Source organism: Lampetra fluviatilis, chromosome 41 (assembly GCF_964198595.1).
Source record: "Lampetra fluviatilis chromosome 41, kcLamFluv1.1, whole genome shotgun sequence".
Lineage (NCBI taxonomy): Eukaryota > Metazoa > Chordata > Hyperoartia > Petromyzontiformes > Petromyzontidae > Lampetra > Lampetra fluviatilis.
Window position 1 is genome coordinate 2,019,016 of NC_136315.1, and position 23,055 is coordinate 2,042,070.

The 23,055-nt window shown below is 46.5% G+C and overlaps 1 protein-coding gene across 3 annotated transcripts in view; it reads left to right on the forward strand.

Annotated features, from left to right (window-relative positions):
- Positions 1–23,055, forward strand: part of LOC144946428 (tetraspanin-15-like) — a 261,100-nt gene that overhangs the window by 111,400 nt on the left and 126,645 nt on the right. For all 3 annotated transcript variants that reach the window (XM_078875267.1, XM_078875265.1, XM_078875264.1), the window contains one exon: positions 18,163–18,279. In XM_078875267.1, the coding sequence (XP_078731393.1) occupies positions 18,163–18,279 (117 nt within the window). The remainder of the gene's footprint in view (positions 1–18,162; positions 18,280–23,055) is intronic.

Genomic DNA, 23,055 nt, shown 5'->3' on the forward strand with positions numbered 1-23,055 from the left:
TTTATATGTAGGGGTCTGCCGAGCTCGGGTAAATGTTGGCACCGGCTCACCACCTGGGCTGCCTTCCCACTTGTATGTCATTGCCTGTCCACGAAAGTGAGTGAATACTTATGCATGCTGCAAGTTGAAGGTATTATTATTAAGTAATTTGTGGATAATAAAGCACGTATATTCCCCCATATCCCAAACGGCCGTTGAATTATCGCAGTGAACATGAGCTAGGGTTAAATTTGTCTCATCACATCCTCTTGAGTCCCACACGGGCGTTCCATGTTGACGGCAGCGCGTAGGTTTTGAATGCTTGCAAAACGCTAATAATATGTTGTTGTTGTTGTTTCACACTGAGCAGGCCTGCCCACCAGGCCTCCATTATCGATGTGTTGAATGATGAGCGGTGGTGCAGCAGTTAGCGCGCTGCGCTACGAACCCGGCGGACCGAGTTCAATTCCTGCTCACGGCCAACACCGGTGACGATTATCTGAACCGGTCGTGGGCCTCTCCTAGGTCGACTCAGCCTCAAACGAGTACCCGGTGTGGTGTGTAAATATCACCACTGGGGAGATAAAGGCTGCCAGGCGTGGTGTTGGCCACCCACCCCCTCGTGTGCCGTGCCGGCCTTCACAGGTGCTCGCTAACAGCGCTTGCCCCAAGTCTGCTCAGGCTATACGGGGGATCTTTGTCTTTGTGTTGTTGAAACCAAGAGCAAATAGGAATCTCATAAACAAACCCAATTCACACTTGTGCTGCAAACAAATGTATAATTGGTGTGGGTGTCCATTTCTAGAGTGCCACACAGACACACGTGCAGAAATAACAACACGCCGAGCGGTGCTGCTCTCAGACGGCAGGAAGACGCCACTCCCCATCATGCCTTGCGTCGCCATGTGGCCAACCACAATGCGTGCACGATGCTCTCAGCCTTGTCCAGACCACTAGCCCCAAACAGCGCTGAGCGTGTGGCCGTATTGTTTTTGAGAGCAGATTCAAATGTGGCCCCCCCACGGTAGTGTGTTGAGTCTTCTGGCCTGCACGCATTCTCCCGTTTTGTTGGGTTTTCTCATCGTATGACACGAAGCATTGGGTTCAAAGCTACGCCTTCCCAGAACTCAATGTATTCTGGACACGCGTAGCAGTTGATCGATGTGGCCGCACGTCTGCGTTTGCGCTGAGAACTCACGTCACACGCGCACCACCGATGGTACCGTAACGACTGATTTTCCTCGCGGCAAGTGCAGCTCACGTGCGAACGACGTGCGGTGAGCGTGCCCCCGTTTAATCACGACAGGAAAATCTAAAGCGCCAGGGGCGGGTCTGGCGAGAGGAGCCACATCGCTCGTGGCCCCTCCGTGCGCCCCTGGAGTCAACGTGCTGCTGCTACTGCCGCCTTGACCTCTATCAGGGGGGTCAATTAAGTCGAAAGAGAAGCTTCGTGCCCAAATGACGAACCGCTTGGTTCCCCGCGTCCATTGGTGGCCCCGAGCCGTTGGCAGAAACGCAACATTCCTACGTGACGGGTGTCATAGCCCAAAACCAGGGGGGGGGGCATCGTTAGTGGCTTATGGATGGGTTAGTTTGATTAATTGTCCAACCGGAGGTTGCATCGGTGGAGGTGAATGTTATTCCAATCTGTCTCTTCCCCCCCTCCCGCCCTCCACCTCACCAACCCACTCTGACCGGTGTGGTGAAGTACGGTCAAACAACACCCCTGAGCAACGTGCCGTGAGGAGGCCTCCATCCAAACGTTGAATGGCCGTGGGCTGTAATAGGTTATAATTATGATGATGGAGTCCGGCGTGGTGGAGCATCCACCCTCCAGCGTCAACCCCCAGCATCCTTTCTCGAAGGCCCCACGTGAGCCCCCTTCCTAGGGTCCCTCTTTGCTAAACCCACAAACGAACCCTCTTCCTCGGGGTCCCTCCTGACTAAACCCCCAAGCAGATCACACGAGAAAATCACCAATATACACACTAAGTGTGTTGTGTAATCCCCACTTTTAATTTCGTTAATTAGTAAGGTAGGGTAATGCCACTTACAGCATTCGCCCTGGTAATAAACGTAATGGTACCCTAATGTTGTTGTAAAATGAACTAGATTGCATATATAAAGCAGAGCACATCTCGGTATTAAAATATTGCAGGGCTCATTGGCCGATTTGAAATAAATTATATCATTCCTGATTTTCATTCAACCAGCAGGACTCTCCACAGTATAGACTAATGGAAATGGTTTATCTATGGCAGTGTATGGATATGTTGGCAGCTTTCTTGCCTCGCCGCCTAACCAACTCTCCCGGCAATAAATTATTTGTCGCAATCCAATTAAAAAAAAAAGTTTATCTTCTAATGAGATATTTTTTTCCACCCACGCGTGAGTTTAAATTGGCTACAAACTCGCTCTGAATTGGCCACGAACTCCCCGAGGTTCGGCGCGAGTTGTGAATCCGCGCGCTGCGCTTTTCTTTGGCACGACGCTTTCCGAGGACGCCCTCGTGGTGTGATGTCCTCCTCGCCGTGCTTGGCATTCTCCACGAGCAGGGCAGCCCTGCTGTGCTGGTGGGGACGTAAAGCAAAGAGGCGGCGAGTCTGCACGTGCCCGTCTTAGAGATCTCGCGAGTTCAGATGCACCTTTGAGATACAGCCACATAACCAATTGTGAGCAAAGGAACGGGAGTGAATTCCCGCGTACTCTGTTGAAGAAACTCAAAGTCCAATTGGTTTTATGAAAAGCGAAGGTAATTGTACAGATAAAAGGGTGAGAATGGCAGTGCACATAAAGCCTTTCCTGATAATCCCAATCAATAAATACATTTCCACAATTCAGAAGCATAAGAGAGCACCCAATGGGACACAATGGGGTTGCATTTGCAAAGAAGACCCTGGGTGCAGTGCACAGAGGAGACCATTGTTACCACCTGGTTTTGGGTTTATCATAATTTAAAGTCGAAATTGTCAGTTTCTCTGTTATCAAACAAAGTGTTGTGGCGCTCACCTCAACTTGATGGCCTTGAGCCAGCGGTGGGAATTCTATTTTGCTGTTGTGCGGGCCAGTCCCGCCAGAAAACAATTACGTTTCGACTTTCCAAGTGAGTGGTTACTCCTGCTTGTGGCAGTGGCGTGCAGTTGTTAAGTGGTTTTAAATGTTCAGATTTGGCGCAGTGACACTGACAAACGGTAGAAAAGGCAATGGATCATCGCATGCATCGTTAACATTGCTTTATGACAGAAAACATATACAGTCGACTGAGAATTCGGGCAATGAATCTTCGTCAGACTTGGGAGTCGTGTCCTTCCAACAGGCATCTTAAATTGTTCAGTGAAGTTGTACACAAGTTTTGTTTTTGCTCATAGTTGTGTTCAGCCCAACTTGGCAGCTGAAGTTCTACCGTTCGTTAAATTAAATTGCTTGCCATAATGTCTGTCATCAGTAAGTCTGAGATGGTTAATATTTTTCCGAATTCATACTTGCGCCTTCATATTTTCCAATTATATTTTCAGAACACATCTTTCAATGTCTCCGCAAATGCTATACCATTACCGATAATGTCATTAATATTAACGGTAGGCAATGTCAATTATATCAATTTCACAAGTAAAAGTCTAAATGTCTGCCTGTTCAAACGAGCACTGGAGCAGTAAGCAGCTCATTTGGGGGTTTCCAAACAAGCAGGGGAAATTCCACATTATCGTGGCAGGGGCCAGAACGTCCAAGCGACAACCATTGATTGACTGGACACAAAGCACGACTCAGTTTATCAGTCGTGGAGGTAAGATGGGCTCAGTTAACCCCCAACCAGACAGACACAGCCCAAACCAGCCAGATTATTTCCACACACATACAGTACAGTAGTTCAAGTTTCAAGTGTATTTTGTTTAACGAGCTGACAACTCAATAGACCAGCACGGTCTCATTGCAAGGGTGACCTGGATCACAAAAGTGAAAGAAAACATTTAAGCAATTTAGAAATCGTGGACAAAAGCAACTGTCATGGTAGGCACGTCACCAGCAGTTTGGCGTGAACTCAACTAAACTTTTTTTTGTTTTACCAGGTAAGGCCCCACTGAGGTATAAAAAGCTATTTTTCAGAAGCGATCTGGCCATAAATGATAGCTCAACGAAGTGGCTTATCTCGTGGAAATTAATAGCAGCCAAATACTGTTAAGTACGTGTTTCTAAATGTGCTGGGGAAAAACCGGTGGACCCAGAGAAATATCAACGCGACCACCAGGAGAACATGCAAATTCCAAATACAGCAGGCATCAGGATCGGGATTGAACCCACGACCTCCTGCATACCAGGCGAGGTAGTCCACATCTCACCACTGCGGCGCCCCGTAACGCAGCCTGGCAAGGCCAAAAGGAGAGTTGCACAGTGAACTCGGGCATTGCTTTAGCAATTCATTGCCTTCGATCGTGCGCCGTATCAGTGGGCAGCTCTGCCGTTTGGAGGGCGAGCTGCCTTCTAGGGATTGTGTTTGATGTGAAGAAAGTTGAAAGAGTCCCACTTTGTTTTGGTGTTGTGGTTTATTGATTTGTCAGCTGTGTTCCACCGCCAATTGGCCTCGCAGAGTTGTGTCTGGGGCAGCAGGCTGAGCAGTAGCAGCAGCAGCAGCAGTGGCAGAGACAGCCCGGAGCAATTGATTCTTGTCACATGGCCCTGCAGCAGAAAGCCCCAGACAGCTGCTTCTGCTGTGAGCACGAAGCGACGCAAAACGACCTCCCATGCCTGCGCCCGGCATCCATCGAGTGTAACGAGGAGTTCTATCCCAGCCACAGCGCGCTCCACTAAGGTCAAATATGGATTTTGTTTTTTTTTATAAGCAGAAAGCATTTCCTCTTGCAGAGCAGCGCAGTCGGCTCCCAACATTTTTCAATACGAAGGGTGATTTTTTTCTGTTCAAGGTCCTTTCTTAGACGTTTTGCATTTAGGGCCTTGTGTTATGGGATTTCAAAAAATAAAACCCCACAAGTGGTTTATGACCACCTGGCAGCAGACAACAGAGTATGGCAATTTGTTAAATAACCTGGCAGCTGCATGAGTTCCCCGTTTGCATGTCGAATTCGCTTCTGGATACAGTATCTCCGTAATGCAGCAGATGTGAATTACGACTGTTTAGGTTTTCGTGGTTTTGCTTAATAGCTCTTCCGATGTGTTTTCGGGTTTTGTACCGCGCGTTGTCCGGCACAGTAACTATTGTAGTAGCGATAGAATAATGATGAGAAGTTGGTGATCAAGTGAATAAGTGAGTGAATGAGTGAGAGAATAGTGAATGGGGTGCCTTTTTTTTGCAATACTGCGGGCTCTGCAGCTTTGAAGTACAGAAAGTCCTCATTTAATGCGGTAGATGCATTCCTGAAAAGTGTTCCCTGATGGAAGAACCACGTTGTAGTGAAAACGCATTGTGTGAGCACTCGTTACGCGAGGACTTTAGTCCTAAACTACGTTTTGTATTTTACCCGGTAAGGGCCACTGAGCTGTCAAGCTCTGGTTTCAGAAGTGACCTGTCCACAAATGATAGCTCAGCGAAGTGGCTCATCACGTGGAAATGTTTCGGAGCCAAAAACTCTTAAACGCTTGTTTCTAAACGTGGAGGGGAAAAACCGGAGGACCCGGAGAAAAATTCACGCGACCACGGGGAGAGAGAGAGACACAAACTCCAAACATCGTCAGGGTCGGAATCGAACCCACGACCTCCTGCATACCAGGCGAGGGAGTTAACATCTCGTTTGAAGTTAGAAGCGGCGCTATGCGGTCGTACGCCCAGGCGACAAGCGGACCACTTTCAATAAGTTTTAACACGTGGGCTTTCGCGACCAATATTATTCATAATCAACGTTTTTTGGTTAGATCGCGTTATTTATAAATGTGTCGTAACCCTCCACCACAAATAGTTCACTACGTTAGCCCACCGGTGGGCTAACGTAGTGATTTTTTTAGAAGGTAAATAATCGAAAATACAAATTAAGCACGGGCACGTAAGTTACAAGTACTTCTTGTTAGCAAACCCCTGTGTTGTCTTTTACCATTAAACATTGTTGTACGATTGAGAACCAAAGGGATGCATTGCTGCAGTAAAGGTTAAGAACCACTGCGGTAAACCATTTTTTCAGGATGGTCTATACGTGGCATGCTGTGACATACGGATCGGAAATCAAACGAATGATCTGGTGTCGCTGCTGCGTTTGGCAGCGGTGCACGAGCACAAATACCACAGGAAGCAGAAAGGAAAATAAGCTGCAGAGTGCGCAGAGAAAATTGGAGGGGAGTTGTTGGGCAGGAATGTCGTCCGATGTTTTTCTCCGCGTGTTGAGGGCTTCTTCAGGAAGCTGAGATAGGACGCAGGAACAAACTCCCGGCACGTGCAGCAAAACGTCTCGACGATTTGTGCCGAAGGACGCACAGAGCACAAGCCGGAGAGCTGCGCAGAGTGGCAGTGAGAAACGAGGCAATTTTTTTTTCAATGTTACATATTTTTTTGACAGTGATGTAAATCCATCACTGGGAGCGATTTTTGTTGAATGCATTATGCTGTGAGACTCATTATGCCACTGGGTGATGCACTATGAGATACAATGATGATAATGATAACGATGTGCTCAGCTGAACGCACGAAAGATTTTAGTTGCGCAGGCAGGTCTTTTCTTGAGAGCCATTATGAAATGTGATTTTTTTTCTCACCCACAAGACGTTTAAAGTTTATAAGTCTGAATTTTTTGTACTATTTGCAACCTGTTTTTTTGCTATTGCTGCCATATCTCATCTCGCAAAGTCAATATTCTGGCAGAATAAGAATGAGTTATCTGGTGTTAAGAATATTATAATAAACACAATTTACAATGTGCACATATTTAGCGAACTCACAGGCATCGAGCCAGAGTTGCAAGTCCCTCGTACGGCAGCCTGAGCAGGTGAGAGCCTCAACAGGTGAGAGGCTGAGCAAGTGAGAGATTGGACTGGTGAGGGCCAGGACAGGTGAAATGCTAAACAAGTGTGTACCTGGACAGGTAAGAGCCTGAACGGGTGAGAGCCTGGACAGGTGAGAGCCATAATGGGTGAGGGTCTGAATGGGTGAGAGGCTGAACAGGTGATGCCTGGAAGGGTGAGGGTCTGAACAGGTGTGAGTCTGGGGTATATCTTGAAGGTGGCTGGTGCTTGAATGCTACTTCTTGTGTGCAGTAGTGGTAGAGAGTTCCAGACGATCGGTGGAGCTACGGAGAAATGCCTTTTCAGCCAGGGCGGTGCTGGTTATGTGTGCGTGAGCGTGTATACGTATGCATGCAGTTGTTTTTGGTAGGATATTAAAATGTGTCCTAATTGACTTCATGACTTCCGTGCCTCGACATGGATAGCTCAGTTATTTCCGTAGACTTGTTCGTCATATTAACGTGTCGTCCTGTGTGTGCGTGTGTCTGTGCATGCGAGTCGTGTGTGTGTTTGTTTACGTGCGTTTGACTGCCCGTGGCAAGCGTCCAAATTGCTGACTTCGTTATTCTGTACAAAAAAAAATGCAATGAATATATCCGGGTAAAATGTGAAACACGCGTGTAAATATTTGGATTCAAATGTGTGTCTGATTTACACTAGCAGAAGCTGAAGCCTGCCTTCACAATATCCTCAAGAATACATTTGTTACGACTGCATTTCATTGACTACGTAATATTTTACACGGATACTCATTCTGGCCACAACATATGGTAGATGCATATATATAGAATTTTCCAATTTGTGCTTAACTGCTGTTGTCAAATAAAATAAATAAACCCTTCCAGATAAGTCTGCGATAATTGGTCAACAATTAAAGTAATTGTGTCTCCATGGCTTATAAGCAATATTAATTATTCTGTACGTTGTATGAATCCAGGGGCCGCTCCGAGATAATGCAGCGGGTGTAATTGGCGAGATGTTAACTCCCTCGCCTGGTACGCAGGAGGTCGTGGGTTCGATCCCGATCCCGACTCTGACGCCAGCTGTATATTTGGAGTTTGCGTGTTCTCCCCATGGTCGCATGGATTTATTCATTTTTTCCTAGTCCTCTTTCCCTGCACATTTATAAATACGTGCTGAGAGTATTTGGCTGCTAGAAATGTTCACGCGATAAGCCAATTTGTTGAGCTATTCCCGTTGTCGAGTGGATTTGTGTCTCCGGGTCATCTGGTTTTACATTCCACATTTAGAAACATGCAATGAGATTATCTGGATTTTTTTCTGTGCTATTAACGTCCAAATATTGGTGCCACTTTGTTGAGCTATCATTTGTGGCCAGGTCGCTTCTGATAAATGAGTGAATACCTCAGTGGGCTTTGCCTGGTAGGATGGGGATGGTTTAGTTTTACTTGTATTTTTTGGGGTGGTTTCTTTACCTTTCTTGTACTTTGCACTCCTATCATGTTTTTGTATTGTTTGTTGTTTCGTTCTTACCCGCCCCTACTGGACATGATGAGAAAAAGAGCTTTATAATTCTAGATTTGAAGCTTTCGTGACTGCAAGAATTCATACTCTTAGGTTTTTTCGGTAAAGTCACGTAGGTAAAAAATTAAAATTAAAATTAATAAAAGTATTAATAAAAAATCACGACGATTCGGAGGCAACACAAGCTTCCGTCTTCAGGTGGAACCGTCACAGCACGATTGCTGTATCAAGTACTATTTTACTTTTATTAATTGTAATTACATTTTTTTACCTACGTGACTTTACCGAAAAAACCTAAGAGTAAGAGCTTTCTAGCTCATCGGATTCCTCCAGTATAAATAAATATTCAGATTTCTCCTTTCGCACACTATGTACCCCATCGGAGGTGGGGGAACCCACGTGACGTTGAGATGCCACGCGGTTGTGCATGTTGTAGCAGCTTCCTGGAACATGGCACGTGGCATTGCCACGAATTGACAGCTATTTCTTGTTTGAACTTTATCCATTAAATACAGTTGCTCAGCCGTGTACTTGACAAACCTTTGCAGTCGCCGATTTAAATGCACGGTTTGAAATGTGTCGGTGGATTGTTATGGGATCGCGAGAGGTGGCGGCCGCTTGGGGAGGCTGTCATCCAGCAGTGGATCGACCATAGCTAATTGTGATTTTGAATCAATACATCGCAGTACAATTTGGATATAGCTTGCGTTTAAATTCAGCTACATCTGAAGAAGCTGTACAGAAGCAATGGGACATGCACATCATGTAGACAGTAAAGTCTGTGAGATTCGCATGTCCCACGTCATCTTATGGGAGTAATTCTTTGACACGTATTACTGCGAGAGTCCTGAATGGAAATGTAATTCATTTGTGTCATTACACTGACCGTACAATTCGAATGCTGCAAAGTTGGAATGAAAAATCCTTAAAAATATGCACAGTATTACCCCTCTTAACGACCACCGCTATTAACGACTAATCGTTTAAAGACAGGCCTCCACAGAGCCCAAGTTGTTCACTTAACGACCTGTTAACAACAGGCTGTTGTAGGTACAGTAAATATTAATTAATGCATTTATTAAACGTGTTTATTTTGATGTTGTTAGTTTATCTTTTTATTAATATACATTGTTTAAATATTATAAAATGCGTTTTGTGGGTGATGCTTTCGGAACGAATTAAGCTTTCAACATGGATTTCCTATATTCGTTTAACGACGAAATCACTTAACGACCGGTTTCGTCGAACCAATTACCGTGGTTAAGAGGAGGGGTTCTGCGGTATTGAAAATCCACGCAGAAGGGAACAGACACTGAAGCAGCCCGTGGTTTCTCAATCAACTGAGCATCGAAGGCGGTGCTCATTTACCGTTCACAGCCCCTGACCCGGCAAAGGAAACCCCACATTTCTATGGCGGGGTGGCTGAGTCTCCCCCCATAAGACTTTGATCGGCCGAGTCAGAAGGCCTCCCAGCCAGGATTTAAACTCGCAACCCTTCCGATTGCTGCGAGAGCCGCACGCTGTGCCACCGAGCCAGAGTCGGTCGCCCATTCTCGTCTTGGGTGAGTGAGAATTTCCCGCCGGTGCAGAGCAAAAGTTCATGGGAACGGGCGCAGAACAAGGAGGGCGGTGGGGTCGGTCCTTCGGCGGTACACAGGGACTGCAGAAAGACGCTGCTGAGGCTTAACCTAGCCCAGCCCTCACGACAGTAGTATTTTGATCACCACCTCATCAATCACACACACTGCAACATATTTCAAATGTTTATTTCCATAGGCGAGCATGAATTGATAATTCTGTGAGGACTTTATTAACGAACGCGTCTCAAATGGAATCCATACAAAACCTAACCGTTATTGCTAAAAGACTAAAAAAGGTCTTTCTTTCCTTGTTTCGTATTCAGATTATGGTTCGTGAAAATGTGATATTGTCTGGAAATGCGATGAGCTTCTGGACGATGGTAAATGAACGGGAGAATGAGAGTAAGTGTTTAGCTTGCAGCCCGTTAAATATTATCTATGAGGATGAAAGGAATGAGTGGAGGGGGCTGAGGCGGGGGCAATAATGCACACACGTGTTAGGTGTAAATAAATCACCAACCTCTGAGAAGCTGGAGATTGGTAGCTTTTCCATTAGCAAATGGTAATTTAACACCTCGTTTAGTAATGTAAACATTATTAACGTTTGTTTAACCTCGAAATCAGTTGAGTTGTGAGCTTGTATTTCAAAAACACGTTTTATTTTTCCCTCGTACATTTACATTCAGCACGTTTCACCAATTATATTCCAAACGTGCTGTTGACAATATATAATGATGTCATTGTTGTTGTTATTGCCAGCCCGTCACCTCCTACTGCTGAGCACAGACCTCCCCCATTTCTCCCAATCCTTGCTTTCCGTTGTTGTTCTTGTTGAGTAGTTGACATTATACAGTAGTATCCTAAGCAAAGTATATTTGTCTTCGTCCAAAAGCCCCAGTGCCAGGTGACTAACGCGTTATGCTATAGCATTTTCCAACAGCGATATGGAAGGCCTTACTTTAACCTCTCTATCCGGCCAGGAGGCTCATGGGTAGAGTGACTGGCTCCCAGTCAGACCGTTGCGAGTTCAAATACTGGTTGAGAGTCAATAAAACGAGTCCCACTTGGTCAGCAAATCACCTGCGGTTGTTTCTATAGACAGATTTGTCCCCCGTCCTAGTAATGTCGAATTTCCACCTCATACTGAGGCCTGTAAACAGGACACGAACAGTGCCTCAGTGCCCTTGCGAGAAGGATTTGTTTTACCTCTCTAATGCAGCATGCCCTTCATCTCTGCAGATGGTTTGCTCTGCGCGTCTATGATTGATGCTTCCTCAGAGCCGAGTTTGATAAAACACGGTGAAAACCCCACACGTATTGGACAATGTGCTCTGTTATGCATTAATTTGTCACTCAGCTAAGACCAATAACCTTGCGGCCTTTGTGAATCTCGCTTTATCTAAGTTGGACCACCGGGGCCTCAATTTTCTGATCTCAGTGTTCTTGGCAAGTGATCTGACGGGCTGATTAGCAGCTGCACTTTCCACCCACTCAAATATATTTAGCTTTGCAGACGATTAATGTTTCACCCCTTTGGGTGATGGATGATCGACAGGACTGGTAATCAAATGAATGATAACCAACGGAGAGAACAAGCCCAGGATTAGGATGACCTCGGAAATGGAGCGATGATCTCATCTCATGTGCAAGAAGGAGATAAATTGTGGCATCGAAGGACCATGAGGGATGGTGTCGTTGTGGGGCAGCCTAAATCCAGCTGTGGATAGGTCATGGCTGATGATGATGATGATGACGTTGAACCCAATGTTATTGATGCAAGGATCATTAACAAATATCACGGGATCCAAACTTGATTTCGTATAGATTCTATCAACATGTTCACATCGTTGTACATTTCCCCAGAAGGTTGTGGATTGTACATCATTTATAAATGGACAACGCGGTTTAATAACTACAACGAAATCACAGTTATATCATAATTGCCAATGTGCCTTCCAGATCCCATCAGAATTTGTTTGAAAGGCAGACACGGGTCAGTTTTTGATCCGCTAATTTTCATAAACCATTTACATATAACCCACAATTCACGGGGGGGCAAGGGGGGAACGCATAATTAGTTTTCCGCGCTCTACGATAATTATTTGCCGCAGCTCAGGTTGGGAACGAGCGCTGTTTGTAGACAGCTCTGTCAAATAAAATCTGGCTTTTGCAATCAGTCGTTGGTTTGCAATCCATACGACACGGATTAGCCTCACCGTTGCATACGACAGCATGCAGGGTTTTGCCGTGTGTGTGAGCAGACACCCCTGGGACGCTTCGGTCTGTTTGGCTAATTGAATGATGAATTACAGGTTCTTTCATTTAATTTAATTAACAAACAACGTTTACCTACTTTTTTATTTTCTATTACCCACCATTGACTCTTGCAGCACATTATTTGAACCATTCAATGTTGTAACTAACCGCCAGACGTGTGTGCCCACGTCTTGGATAGTTAAAATAGTTAAAGGTGCAGCCCTGCAATTTCTCGTGCACACCACTACTGGCAGTAGGGCCTCTGTAGAGGCAGCTCTAGAAGGTGTTTGAACAAACACTTCTCCACTGTTCCAATGTCCTGGAAGAGGTGGGCGCCCTGCCTGAAAAGAAGTGAATACAGGTAGTCCCCGACTTACGCTGGCCCGACGTACGATATTTCGACCTTACGATGGCGATATCGATATGACAAAATTGTAAAATATTTTACATTTCGTTCGGCAGGCAAACGCAGCAGCGAACTAGGTACGATACGATACGTTGGGACGCTGCCGGGATGTACTGTATGTATATAGTTTATACAGTACGGTACTGTAAATTGCTTTGTTTTGCTAAATTATCAATATTCTTTAGGACTCCTGGGTAGGCTAGGCCATTTTGGACTTACGATATTTTGGACTTACGATGGGGTCGTCGTAACGCATCTCCATCGTAAGTCGGGGACTACCTGCACTTCAGTGGGCTTTGCCTGGTAGGATGGGGATGGTTTCGTGTTGTATTTGTGTGCGTTTGGGTGATTTGTTCACCTTTCTTGTACTTTTCACTCCTATCGTGTTGTTGTACTGTTTGTTGTTGTCACGTTCTTACCCCGTGCGCCTACTGGACATCTGTGAAAAAGAGCTTCATAGCTCATCGGATTCCCCCAGTATAAATTAATGTTGTGATTCTGACGTGGAGCGTAGAGACGTGTGGAGTGGATCAACGAATCCTTCAAGGCTTCACCTTGATCGCACAGGTTCAGTGCAGGTATTGGAGTCGTTCTTGCGCAAGTCGTTATAATGAAGGCTGCAGGGAGAGTGTGGACTGTTGAACCGCGTAAAGCTCAGACGTGAATATGCTGGCATTAAGCTTTCCTCGCCTTCATGCACCCCGCAAGTCATGTCCCGACTCTTCAATTGATATCAGGGTTCGCCCCGGCAGTCACAGCTATTGTTCGTGAAGTAGCACATCATCTTTTCACATGCAAATCCATTTTCCATCACACGTCCATAATAGTCGCAGGTGGCTTTTGTGTGTGTGTGTGTGTTGCCTTGCTTTTGAAAAGTGTCTTATGAATCCGATTAACGTTCCCATGAACAAACAAAAACATACTGCACCAGACAATACAAAAAAATAAAAGTTCCTTCCATGCTCGAATGAGCATTATGGAGAGATCATCTCTGTTCGTGACCATGAATCCGTGATGGAAATTCCACATTCCAGTGGTGACATGGTTCAGTTTCTCCATAAGCCGACTACTTGAATTTCCCTTCTGCCAGCAGTGGCACGAGCAAGGAATTTCAGGGCTGCCCCTTTACAAGCCTAAACACAAATAGATTTGTCCATTTGTGGTTCGTGTGGCTTGTTCATTTTGACAATAAACATGTTCGTTTATATATTTGCTTGGCCCTTTTGCCCTGGAAATGGAAACTTCAATGCGTTTCCTATTGCATTTAATGACGCCGGGCCGCTTGACTTGGCAATTGATGAATTCGTTTATGTTATTGTTGTTGATGTTGGGGCGATGTAAAAGATGACCCTCGTTAAGAAAGGTCACCAACTGCCTCCTGCTGGGACTCAATTTGGGCAGTTTATGGACCGTGTCAGTTGGATCAGTTTGACTCCGGCAAGGGTCTCCAATTCTAATATCCAGCGCAACGATATAATCGCGCGTGCTGTGTTAGCACGAGACGTCGAGTCTGTGAGCGTGATAAGAGTGCATCCCTTGCGTAAGCGCAGATTCTAAAAGATCTCCACGATACGCCGACGTGTGCACGAATTAGCGAGGGAACGTGACGGAATGAGTTTTCTGTCTCGTGTGACCTCGATTGAAATTCAATCTGTGCACCCGGCGACTTGGGGTCCCCCTCCCCCCAGGGCTCAAATTTGTCAGAAAAAATTAGCATCCCCCCAACTTGAATTGGCCCAAACAAGGAATATCCCATTGTGTACAAAAAACATTCCATGTTTATAGGCTACAAAAAGCTATTAGTCTTTTGCAAACAAATTATTGATGCTACTTAAGGGGTCTTTCTAAATCCAGCTCACTCACGTGGTCGGTTTCGATATCAATTATTATTTTTACAGATTGTGAACAGATTTTGTGTGTGTGTGATAGTCAGCGATGGTTCTCTAATTCTTCAGATCATATTTGTGCTCCTATTTCTGGACAGAAGAATGATTGATGTAGGTAGTATTTCATTTGTGTGGAATCATTGATGAAATAGCTTCGTAAATTGTGTTAAACAGTTAGTCCCGCTTCTTTAATGATGTCCACAGATATCCTAACTGGTCCAGGAACATTCCTATTTTTAAATTTCGAAGGGCGGTATTCCATTATTCAAGTGTGACATCTGAAACGTCAACCTCTTCATCGCCAAAATTGCTTTACTTAAGCAATGTATTATTTTTTCTATAAATAGCTGCATAAAATTACCTTAATCATTTTTTGAATTCCGGCCGGATTTGTATAGCTTTTTTGGCCACATAATGCCGCCACTTTTTGGCAGGATAACGATGACATAAATATAGGCATAAACCTTGGCAGAGAAATGATGAAACGCCTCAGATGTGCTCGTGACAATGGAAATGACTGATGAACTTCACAAGTTTGGTGGTGGCACACGCCTGAAATCCAGAGGCAAGGGATGGTGGATCGCACACAAATAATATGAAACTCCCTTCCGGTGGGCATCGATGGGTCACACCCTGACTCGCAAAGAGAAGACAGTACAGCAAATGTTGACTCCACCAGTTCCACCAGTATGGGATAGAGTGTTTCCCCCTCCCACGTGTTAGTTTTCTCCGGGTCCTCTGGCTTCCTCTGGCATGTTTAAACACTCCTGAATTGTATTCTTAGGTTTTTTCGGAAAAGTCACGTGACTACCGAAAAAACCTAAGAATATGAACCCTTGCAGTCACGAAAGCTTCAAATATAGAACTCATGAATTGGCCAATAACACCTTTATATATAGAGGACCAACAGAGCTTTGGCAATTGTTGGTAGTGCTGATTCACCACGTGGCTGCTTTCCCACATATCTGTGGTCCCTCCGCGTGCCTGTACAAGAATTAACTCACGCTGTGCGGCGTGTAGCACGTTGAAAATAACATATCATATGACAAAGAAAGATGCAAATTTGCACTAAAAATAAAAATGAGCAAAACAAAGCAACCAGTAAGTTTGCTCAACAGGGGAAGAAGATTGTGTTGGAGCGACACAACTCAAAATATGTACACCGAGGGCAATGATTGAGGAAAGAACAACATATGTTTAGTTTTCATTAAACAACGTGGAAAACGAGCAGGTTGTATGGCTTTTAGAAAACTAACATTCTGCAATGAAAATATAGGTGACCACGGTGGCATACGAACATGTATTTTGCTTTTTTCACAATTTGGTTTATAATTCAATTGTGGGTCATTTGTTTAAGTGGCGGATTTTGGCTCTCACACCCATTGGCCACCCAGCGAGAAGGGTCGGCTGGCAGAGGTCATCCTGGGGCAATGTCCCCAGGACCTCACACAAGAGAGGGGACCCACATTGGGCCTGTTCTCTTGCGAATGCGATTACTGGAATTTTACCGAAATAAGTGTATTGTAATAATTGCGGTTTTTTTACGTAATAATAAGAGGTCGTTAGTCTAAATAAAGGCGGTCACCGCATGGCGTGCTCTCAAATGCGCTTCTGCGGCCGTCTGGAATGCTCTTCCTTTCGATGTCAGGAAGCCACTGGAGCTACGCACTTTTAAATCATTGAGATTAAAAACTCATTTCTTTAGAACTGCTTTTTTGTGTTTAGCTTGTTGTCCTTCCCCCATACCTCCGATTAGCGCGGTTGGCTACGTACGGTGCTAAGGAAGTTCAATGTACATACACAAATAAAATGGGTGCTGTACTTTTAAACATACTGGATGGCGGAATGCCTAAAACGTCGGGGCGACTGCTCACACCGACACACAGTGGTCTACTCGTATCAATAACAAAAACAATCATGGTAATACTGCGAGCGTAGACCCTCAAACTTACTTGTTTCTTCAGAGCGAAAGGCTGCGATGATAATTCCCCGCGCAAATTGGCATGCTGTCGGAATACACTTATTGACTTGGTGCAATCTGGCTCCGTGGGGAGCCTGCTGACCACCACGTGATCTATCCATTCACAATTATTATTTTTTATTATCCCGTTACTGATTTTTTTTTTTTGCACGTCTTCATTATGACGTCTCATTCTCTAGAGTGGGCGGGCTAATGGTTGTAAGGTTGTGAGTCAAATCCCAATCACCTTTTGCGTAAGCCATTTGTTAAACGAGGCGCGTTTGACGCAAAGTAGACAGTGATTTTTACAATGGCTCTCCGAGTTTGTTAGTTTGGTCAGACTGCAGGCTGTGAGGTGGCCAAGACACGGCCGCACAGCAAATGGGGGTCATAACCCTTCCGTGTAAACTCTTGTGAGCACCATCCCCCCTCGTTTCGCATGCTTCTCTGCTTGGGAAATCGACATTTCAAACACCAATGACTTCCATAAGAGAGGTTTTTTTTTGGTGTTAGATCGCGTAAATATATAAACGTTGTGTCGTTAAAACCCGCCACCACCCAACACAGCCAACTAGTAAGGGTTGTCACGTAAACAGAACGTGGCCAATTCGTCACTCAGATTGTAAATGTTGTGGCTTGGCTCAAATTGTAAATGTTGTGGCTTGGCTCTCCAACACACCGGTGTGCTGTACTAGTGACGAATTGGCACGTTCTGTTTACGTGACAAACCTTACTAGTTGGCTGTGTCAGGTGGTGGCGGGTTTTAACAACACATTTATATATTTACGCAATCTATCCCAAAAAAACTCTATTATGGATGGTATTGGTCGCGAAAGCCCTACGTGTTAAACTGACCAATGACTTCGTTATTTCCTGTGACCCAATCGCCCGACATGCGCCCGATCTCATCAAATTCTCAGAAGCTAAGCGGCGTTGAGCCTGGATAGCGCTCGGACGGGTGGACTTGTGTTGCACGCAACCCAACACGGGTGCAGTAGGCGCTGCGCGCAGTGGAGGGCTGTGAAGAAACATCTGCTGGTCTGCAGTTCTCCCACCACCTCCCACCAAGCCACGTGACCAGAGTGGCGACGTTTGGTCAAACAAACCTCGCGGTCCACACGGGGTGCGGGGGTCTCCTCTCATCCAGCAGTGGATTGACTTGCGGCCTGTACATTTACAGGCAACTGGTGATTTAGAGCTCATTATGAGGTGATTTGGGACTAGATTTTCACGAATAATAGCAATTGACTGCGTCTAATCTGTTCACAGATCAAAACAACTCCACGCGAACACGAATGCTCAAGATGTCTGACCATCAACACCATGTGGCATCCTGAGGCACATTTGGCATTTTGGTGCGGTGATGAGCGCTACGCTGCGCTACGAACCCGGCGACCCGGCTCCGATTGCCTCTCGTGGCCAATACCAGTGACGAATATATGAACCGGTCCTGGGCCTCCCCTAGGTCGACTCAGCCTTACATGAGTACCTGGCGCGGTGTGTTAAACATCAGAACCGGGGGAACAAAGGCGGCCGGGCGTGGTGTTGGCCACCCACCCCCTCGTGTGCCCGTGCCAACTTTCATCGGCGCACGCTATCAGCACTTGCCCTAATGGTCTGCTAAAGGCTATATGGGGGGGTGGTATCTTTGTCTTTTGTGTCTCACAGTTTCAGTGCTGCGGAGCGGATTCGTACACGGACTGGGAGTCCAACCCCTACCACCTGTGCTCTGCTCCGGGCAAGGCGGCCTGCGGGGTCCCATACTCGTGCTGCGTCACTGAGAAGGTACGGCACAACAGCAGCAGCAGCAACAGCAGCAGCAGCGACATCGCCACCGCGCTCGTGCCAGGCTACGGTGAGCTTTGACGTCGTCTCGAAGGCGTCGCTGGCAGCAAGCCACGGGACGGGCGCCCAGGTGTTGCCGTTATGGGTTGGGCAAATTGTTTGATGGTGATGCCGCTGCTGCACAATTAACAGCAGCGACAACGACAAAACTCGTCACGTTCGTCTACAACACGCAGCACGTGCGCTATGCAGAAGGGCCGTTGCACAAAACGTCGCCAGCCGTACGCTGTTAACGAGTGTGTTGAGTTTTTAGAATATATGTTTACGGGTTAACCAACTGAGACAACCGACAGATGCACCACCTGTGCTCCCCCACGCTGTGCCAACTTGCTTTGTTTCGACCGCCCGGCTCTCCGCTCGTTGTTGTGTGAGCGTCGCTCCTCCGCCCTCCGTTATTGTTCGAGGGTGACTGCCTCCAACTGCCCGGTTCCCAGAGCCTGCACAGAATGGTGGTGGAAGGTACGATTAGGAGTCATAGATGTTGGGTCATCACCACACCAAACCACCTTGGTCTACTCATGTCCCATGTTGACACGCCACTACATGCGGCATTCATGGTGAGTCACACTCAACTCGGTGGTTTGATGTGATCGAAACAGCATGGGCACTTCAGTGATTTCAGATGTTCACATTTCTGACACTTTATTATGTGTGGGTTAATCGTTAGTGTAGTGATGAAGCAGATTTTTTACTTGGGGCATAATATGTCAACCAGTTGTATGTATGTTGAGCTTCTTTCGCACTGTACGTAGGCAACCGTGCTAATCGGAGATGCGGAACGAAGGACAACAAACTAAACACAAAAAGCAGTTCTCAAGAAATGAGTTTTCAGACTAGATTTTAAAATGCACAGCTCCAGTGGCTGAGCACTTCTCACACAGAAATAATTTGTCCACTTTTCTCGGTGAGGGTGAAATTCTCATAAAATAGCGCGGTGGTGTCGGGCGTACTCGGACGAACTCGGACAGACTCGCGCGACGGCGGCGTTGGTGCGTTCAAGTCCCGTGTACGCCGCCAAACCGCTGATAATTCACATTTCCTAAAAATTGACAGCCCCATAATGTGCTGTTCGGATGACGTTCAAACGTTCACCTCGGATTGGGACTTAATACGAGGAACTGCCCTCGCACGAACCGTTGCACTCTCATGCACGCTCATGTACACGCGCTCACTCAGGGGGTGCCACTCGAAATTCGAGTTTGTTATTTTCAAGGTCACTGCCCTCCTGGCTTTATTGATTCTCCCGTTAAACTGAGGCTGCTGCTGCTGTGAGTTTAACGGCAATCCACTCAGTGGTTACCGGTTGCTCCAATAAACGCAGAGGCACGGACGGAGAGAAGAAGGAGCGGGAGGAGGTGGGGGGGGGACTTCGAGCTACCTGTGACTATGCACAGAGTGGAGTGAGATTCTCAGCTGTTGACTTTCACACCACGGGTAACAAGTTGTGGAAGGGAGTGATCCAAGAAGACTGAGACTTCACGTTTACCATTTGCATGTTGAGTGGCACCCTCGTGTGCGCACATCTTATGATCGACAGACAAAGATCCCCCGGATAGCCTTTAACAGACTGTTGGGGCAAGTGCTGTTAGCGAGCACCTATGAAGGCCGGCACGGCATACGAGGGGGTGGGTGGCCAATACCAGTGGTGATGTTTACACACCGCACCAGTTACTCATTTGAGGCTGAGTCGACTTCAGGGAGGCCCAGGACCGGTTCAGATAATCCTCACTGGTGTTGGCCGTGAGTGGGAATCGAATCCGGGTCACCAAGTTCGTAGCGCAGCGCACGAACCGCTACACTACCGCTCCCCACTGGTGATGCACTTACGCACGCACTCACGCGCACAAAGAAACTCGTGCAACTGCCGACGCGTCGTGTAAGTGATGCAAGTGTTGTCTGGCCTTGACGCACGCACGCACAGGCAGCGCTTGATCACTCGCACAATTGTGCACGGTCTGCAAACACGACTCAGAAGCACGGCGCGGTGTGCGAGCACGGACCAACGGCAAAAACGCCCGCCGCGTGAAATGTTTCAAACACAGTCACGTGCGCTTGGAGAGTGCAACAAAACATTATTTTGTCGCGAAGTTTTTTGAGGTCTACAGCTGTGGGTGGAACATCAGCCTCTCTAAAGCCCGGCAATGTGTTCCATAAACAATACAAGCAAGTAAAAGAAAGAAACCAGCTTGCCTTTGGCCGGTTTTGTACCGTGATTTGGCTCTGCTGGCTATAACCATTCGGTGTGCCGTATGCAGCCCATTGTTACTTGAACATTAGTTCATTTGTCAGCAGGCTATCGTGACAATTGTTCACGTTTCCAGACGCCCACTGCCCACATGCTCGCACGTTAATCTGCGTGGAGCGGCTGCAGAGACAAGAAAAACGAAAAGCGTGAACGAATTTGAGGTTCGTTTTGTGCGCAAGCGGCCTTAACGCTTCTTGGACGCTGACAATCGACCGCCCGCTGGTCCTTGTGTGACCGACGCAGTGAGAGACACTCACCTTTAACAAAGAATCTCACCGGGGGAGCATCACTCAGCCATCGGGAGTAGAGAGACATTGCACATTGCGGCAAGAGGAAATGTAATGGGGAGGGTCATGTCTGGCTAATCCTGGAGGTGGCTTGCCTGTCTGTGACCGAACTACGATCTCACCGGTGTTCAGTGGTGCCGTTGGACCGAGTTAAGGGCGTTAAGAGCGGTGCTGTGACCTCTAAATAAGACAATAAGAGCCCCTTTGTGGAGTTCACAAAGTCGTCCATTGCGTGTTGCGGCAGATATTTAAAATATTAAACTAACGTCGAGTTTGACCCCCTCCGCCCCCCCCCCCCGCCGCCCCCATGCATTTATAAAGTAAATTAAAACAAGGCCGACACCTGTAAGATGCCAATCATAGACTCCAGTGGAGTCACTGATACGCAGTGTAAGTAATGCCAAGCGAAATGTGTACTGTATTGTTGAAAATGCCTATAAAGCAAATTCCAAAACATTTACTGAAATAATTCATTATCGAGTAAACACCAAAAGTGAGAAATGTATGTCTACTTACGATTATGTTAAATCAAGGTAGGTGAGAACATGCACAAAGGACCAAAATGCCAAGCAGCCAGCAACAAACAGCATTCTTGGATAAGAGAGAGAAGCGTTGTGACCGGCATCGCGGTGAGTGAGTGAGGAGTGAGTGGGTTTGTGAGTGAGTGCGATAGCATTCGTGTGTATGTATGTTAAAAATTATTTCGCACCGTACGAATCCAACCGTGCTAATCGGCGGTGCGCAAGTGAGCGAGTGGGTGAGTTCGTTGTGACGTGCGGTGTGTAGGGGTGGTCGTGGTGGTGGTATGAAACACAGCGTGGATGAGGCGACGCGGTCAGTCCGTTAGACCTGCCGAGTCCTCTGGATGGGGTGTAAAAGTCAGTGAGTCAATTCTAGATTTGAAACTTTCGTGACTGTAAGGATTCATACTCTTAGTTCTTTCGGTAAAGTCACGTAGGTAAAAAATTAAATTAAAATAAAAAAAAATCACGACGTTTCGGAGGCAACACAAGTCTCCATCATCAGGTGGGACCGTCACAGCCAGATTTGCAGCAGATTTGCAGCAAATCTGGCTGTAACGGTCCCACCTGATGACGGAGACTTCAGTGAGTCAAGCTTATTCATGGGAGCAGCACCCACGGCCGTATTCGTGTAAGCAACGTTGCCGGTAACGTGTTCATAATGGCGCACGTTGGAAAGGCAAGGGGTTAAGCTGACCATGTGTGCGAAGGTTCAATCACGCTCGTTGCAACACATTTAATGAAAATTAAGCATGCACACGGCTGGCGCTTTACTTTTACTGGCATGCTATCAACACTGAGCCGTGTCTTATCGGATGTATTAGTAATATCAAAGGGCAAACCGTGTTTGTAGGCTCTTTTAGTGTCTATAATCCTTGAGCCATTTCTCACGAAAATGTGGTGCCAGACAATTAATCACTTTGGAACTTTTATTGAAGAATGGAGTGCTTCATTTTTGTTAAGGAATTCAAGCTAAACAGTTGAAGCTTTCAGGGATGAATGGATGAATGCTATGGAGGTGTTTTTCTTTTTAACAGCATTCCATTTCAGAATGATACGGCAGCATTCAGCACGTCAACATAATTCATCCTGAGCCTTGGACGCTATTTTAACGCGAACAAAAGAGTCCCTCGAAATATAATATTCCCATTCACGGTGACAATCAGCTTGCCATTCTTACATTGATTGTCTCAGCCCCCCCTTGCCCCCCACTCTCACGATTGGTGATGAAGGGAAAACTTTTGTATGCACCGTACGTAGCCAACGGTGCTAATCGGCGGTGTGGGGTCGATACTAAAAAACAATTCTACCAGGTAAGGCTCACTGAGCTATTAGCTTCTTTTTCAGAAGCCACTTGACCACACATGATAGCTGAACGAAGTGGCTTATCGTGTGGAAATTTATAGCAGCCAAATACTCTAAATGCTTGTTTCTAAATGTGTAGGGGAAAAAGAGGAAGACCCGGAAAAAAATCCACGTGACCACGGGGGAGAACATGCAAACTCCAAATATGCAGGCATCGTGGTTGGGATCGAACCCATGACCTCTCGCATACCAGGCAAGGTAGTTAACATCTCGCCACCGCGGGTGTCCCAGGAGAGGGGAGCCATCGCGGTAGTTGCTATGGGCTTGCCGGTGCTGCCGTGCGAGGGGAGTGTCGTCT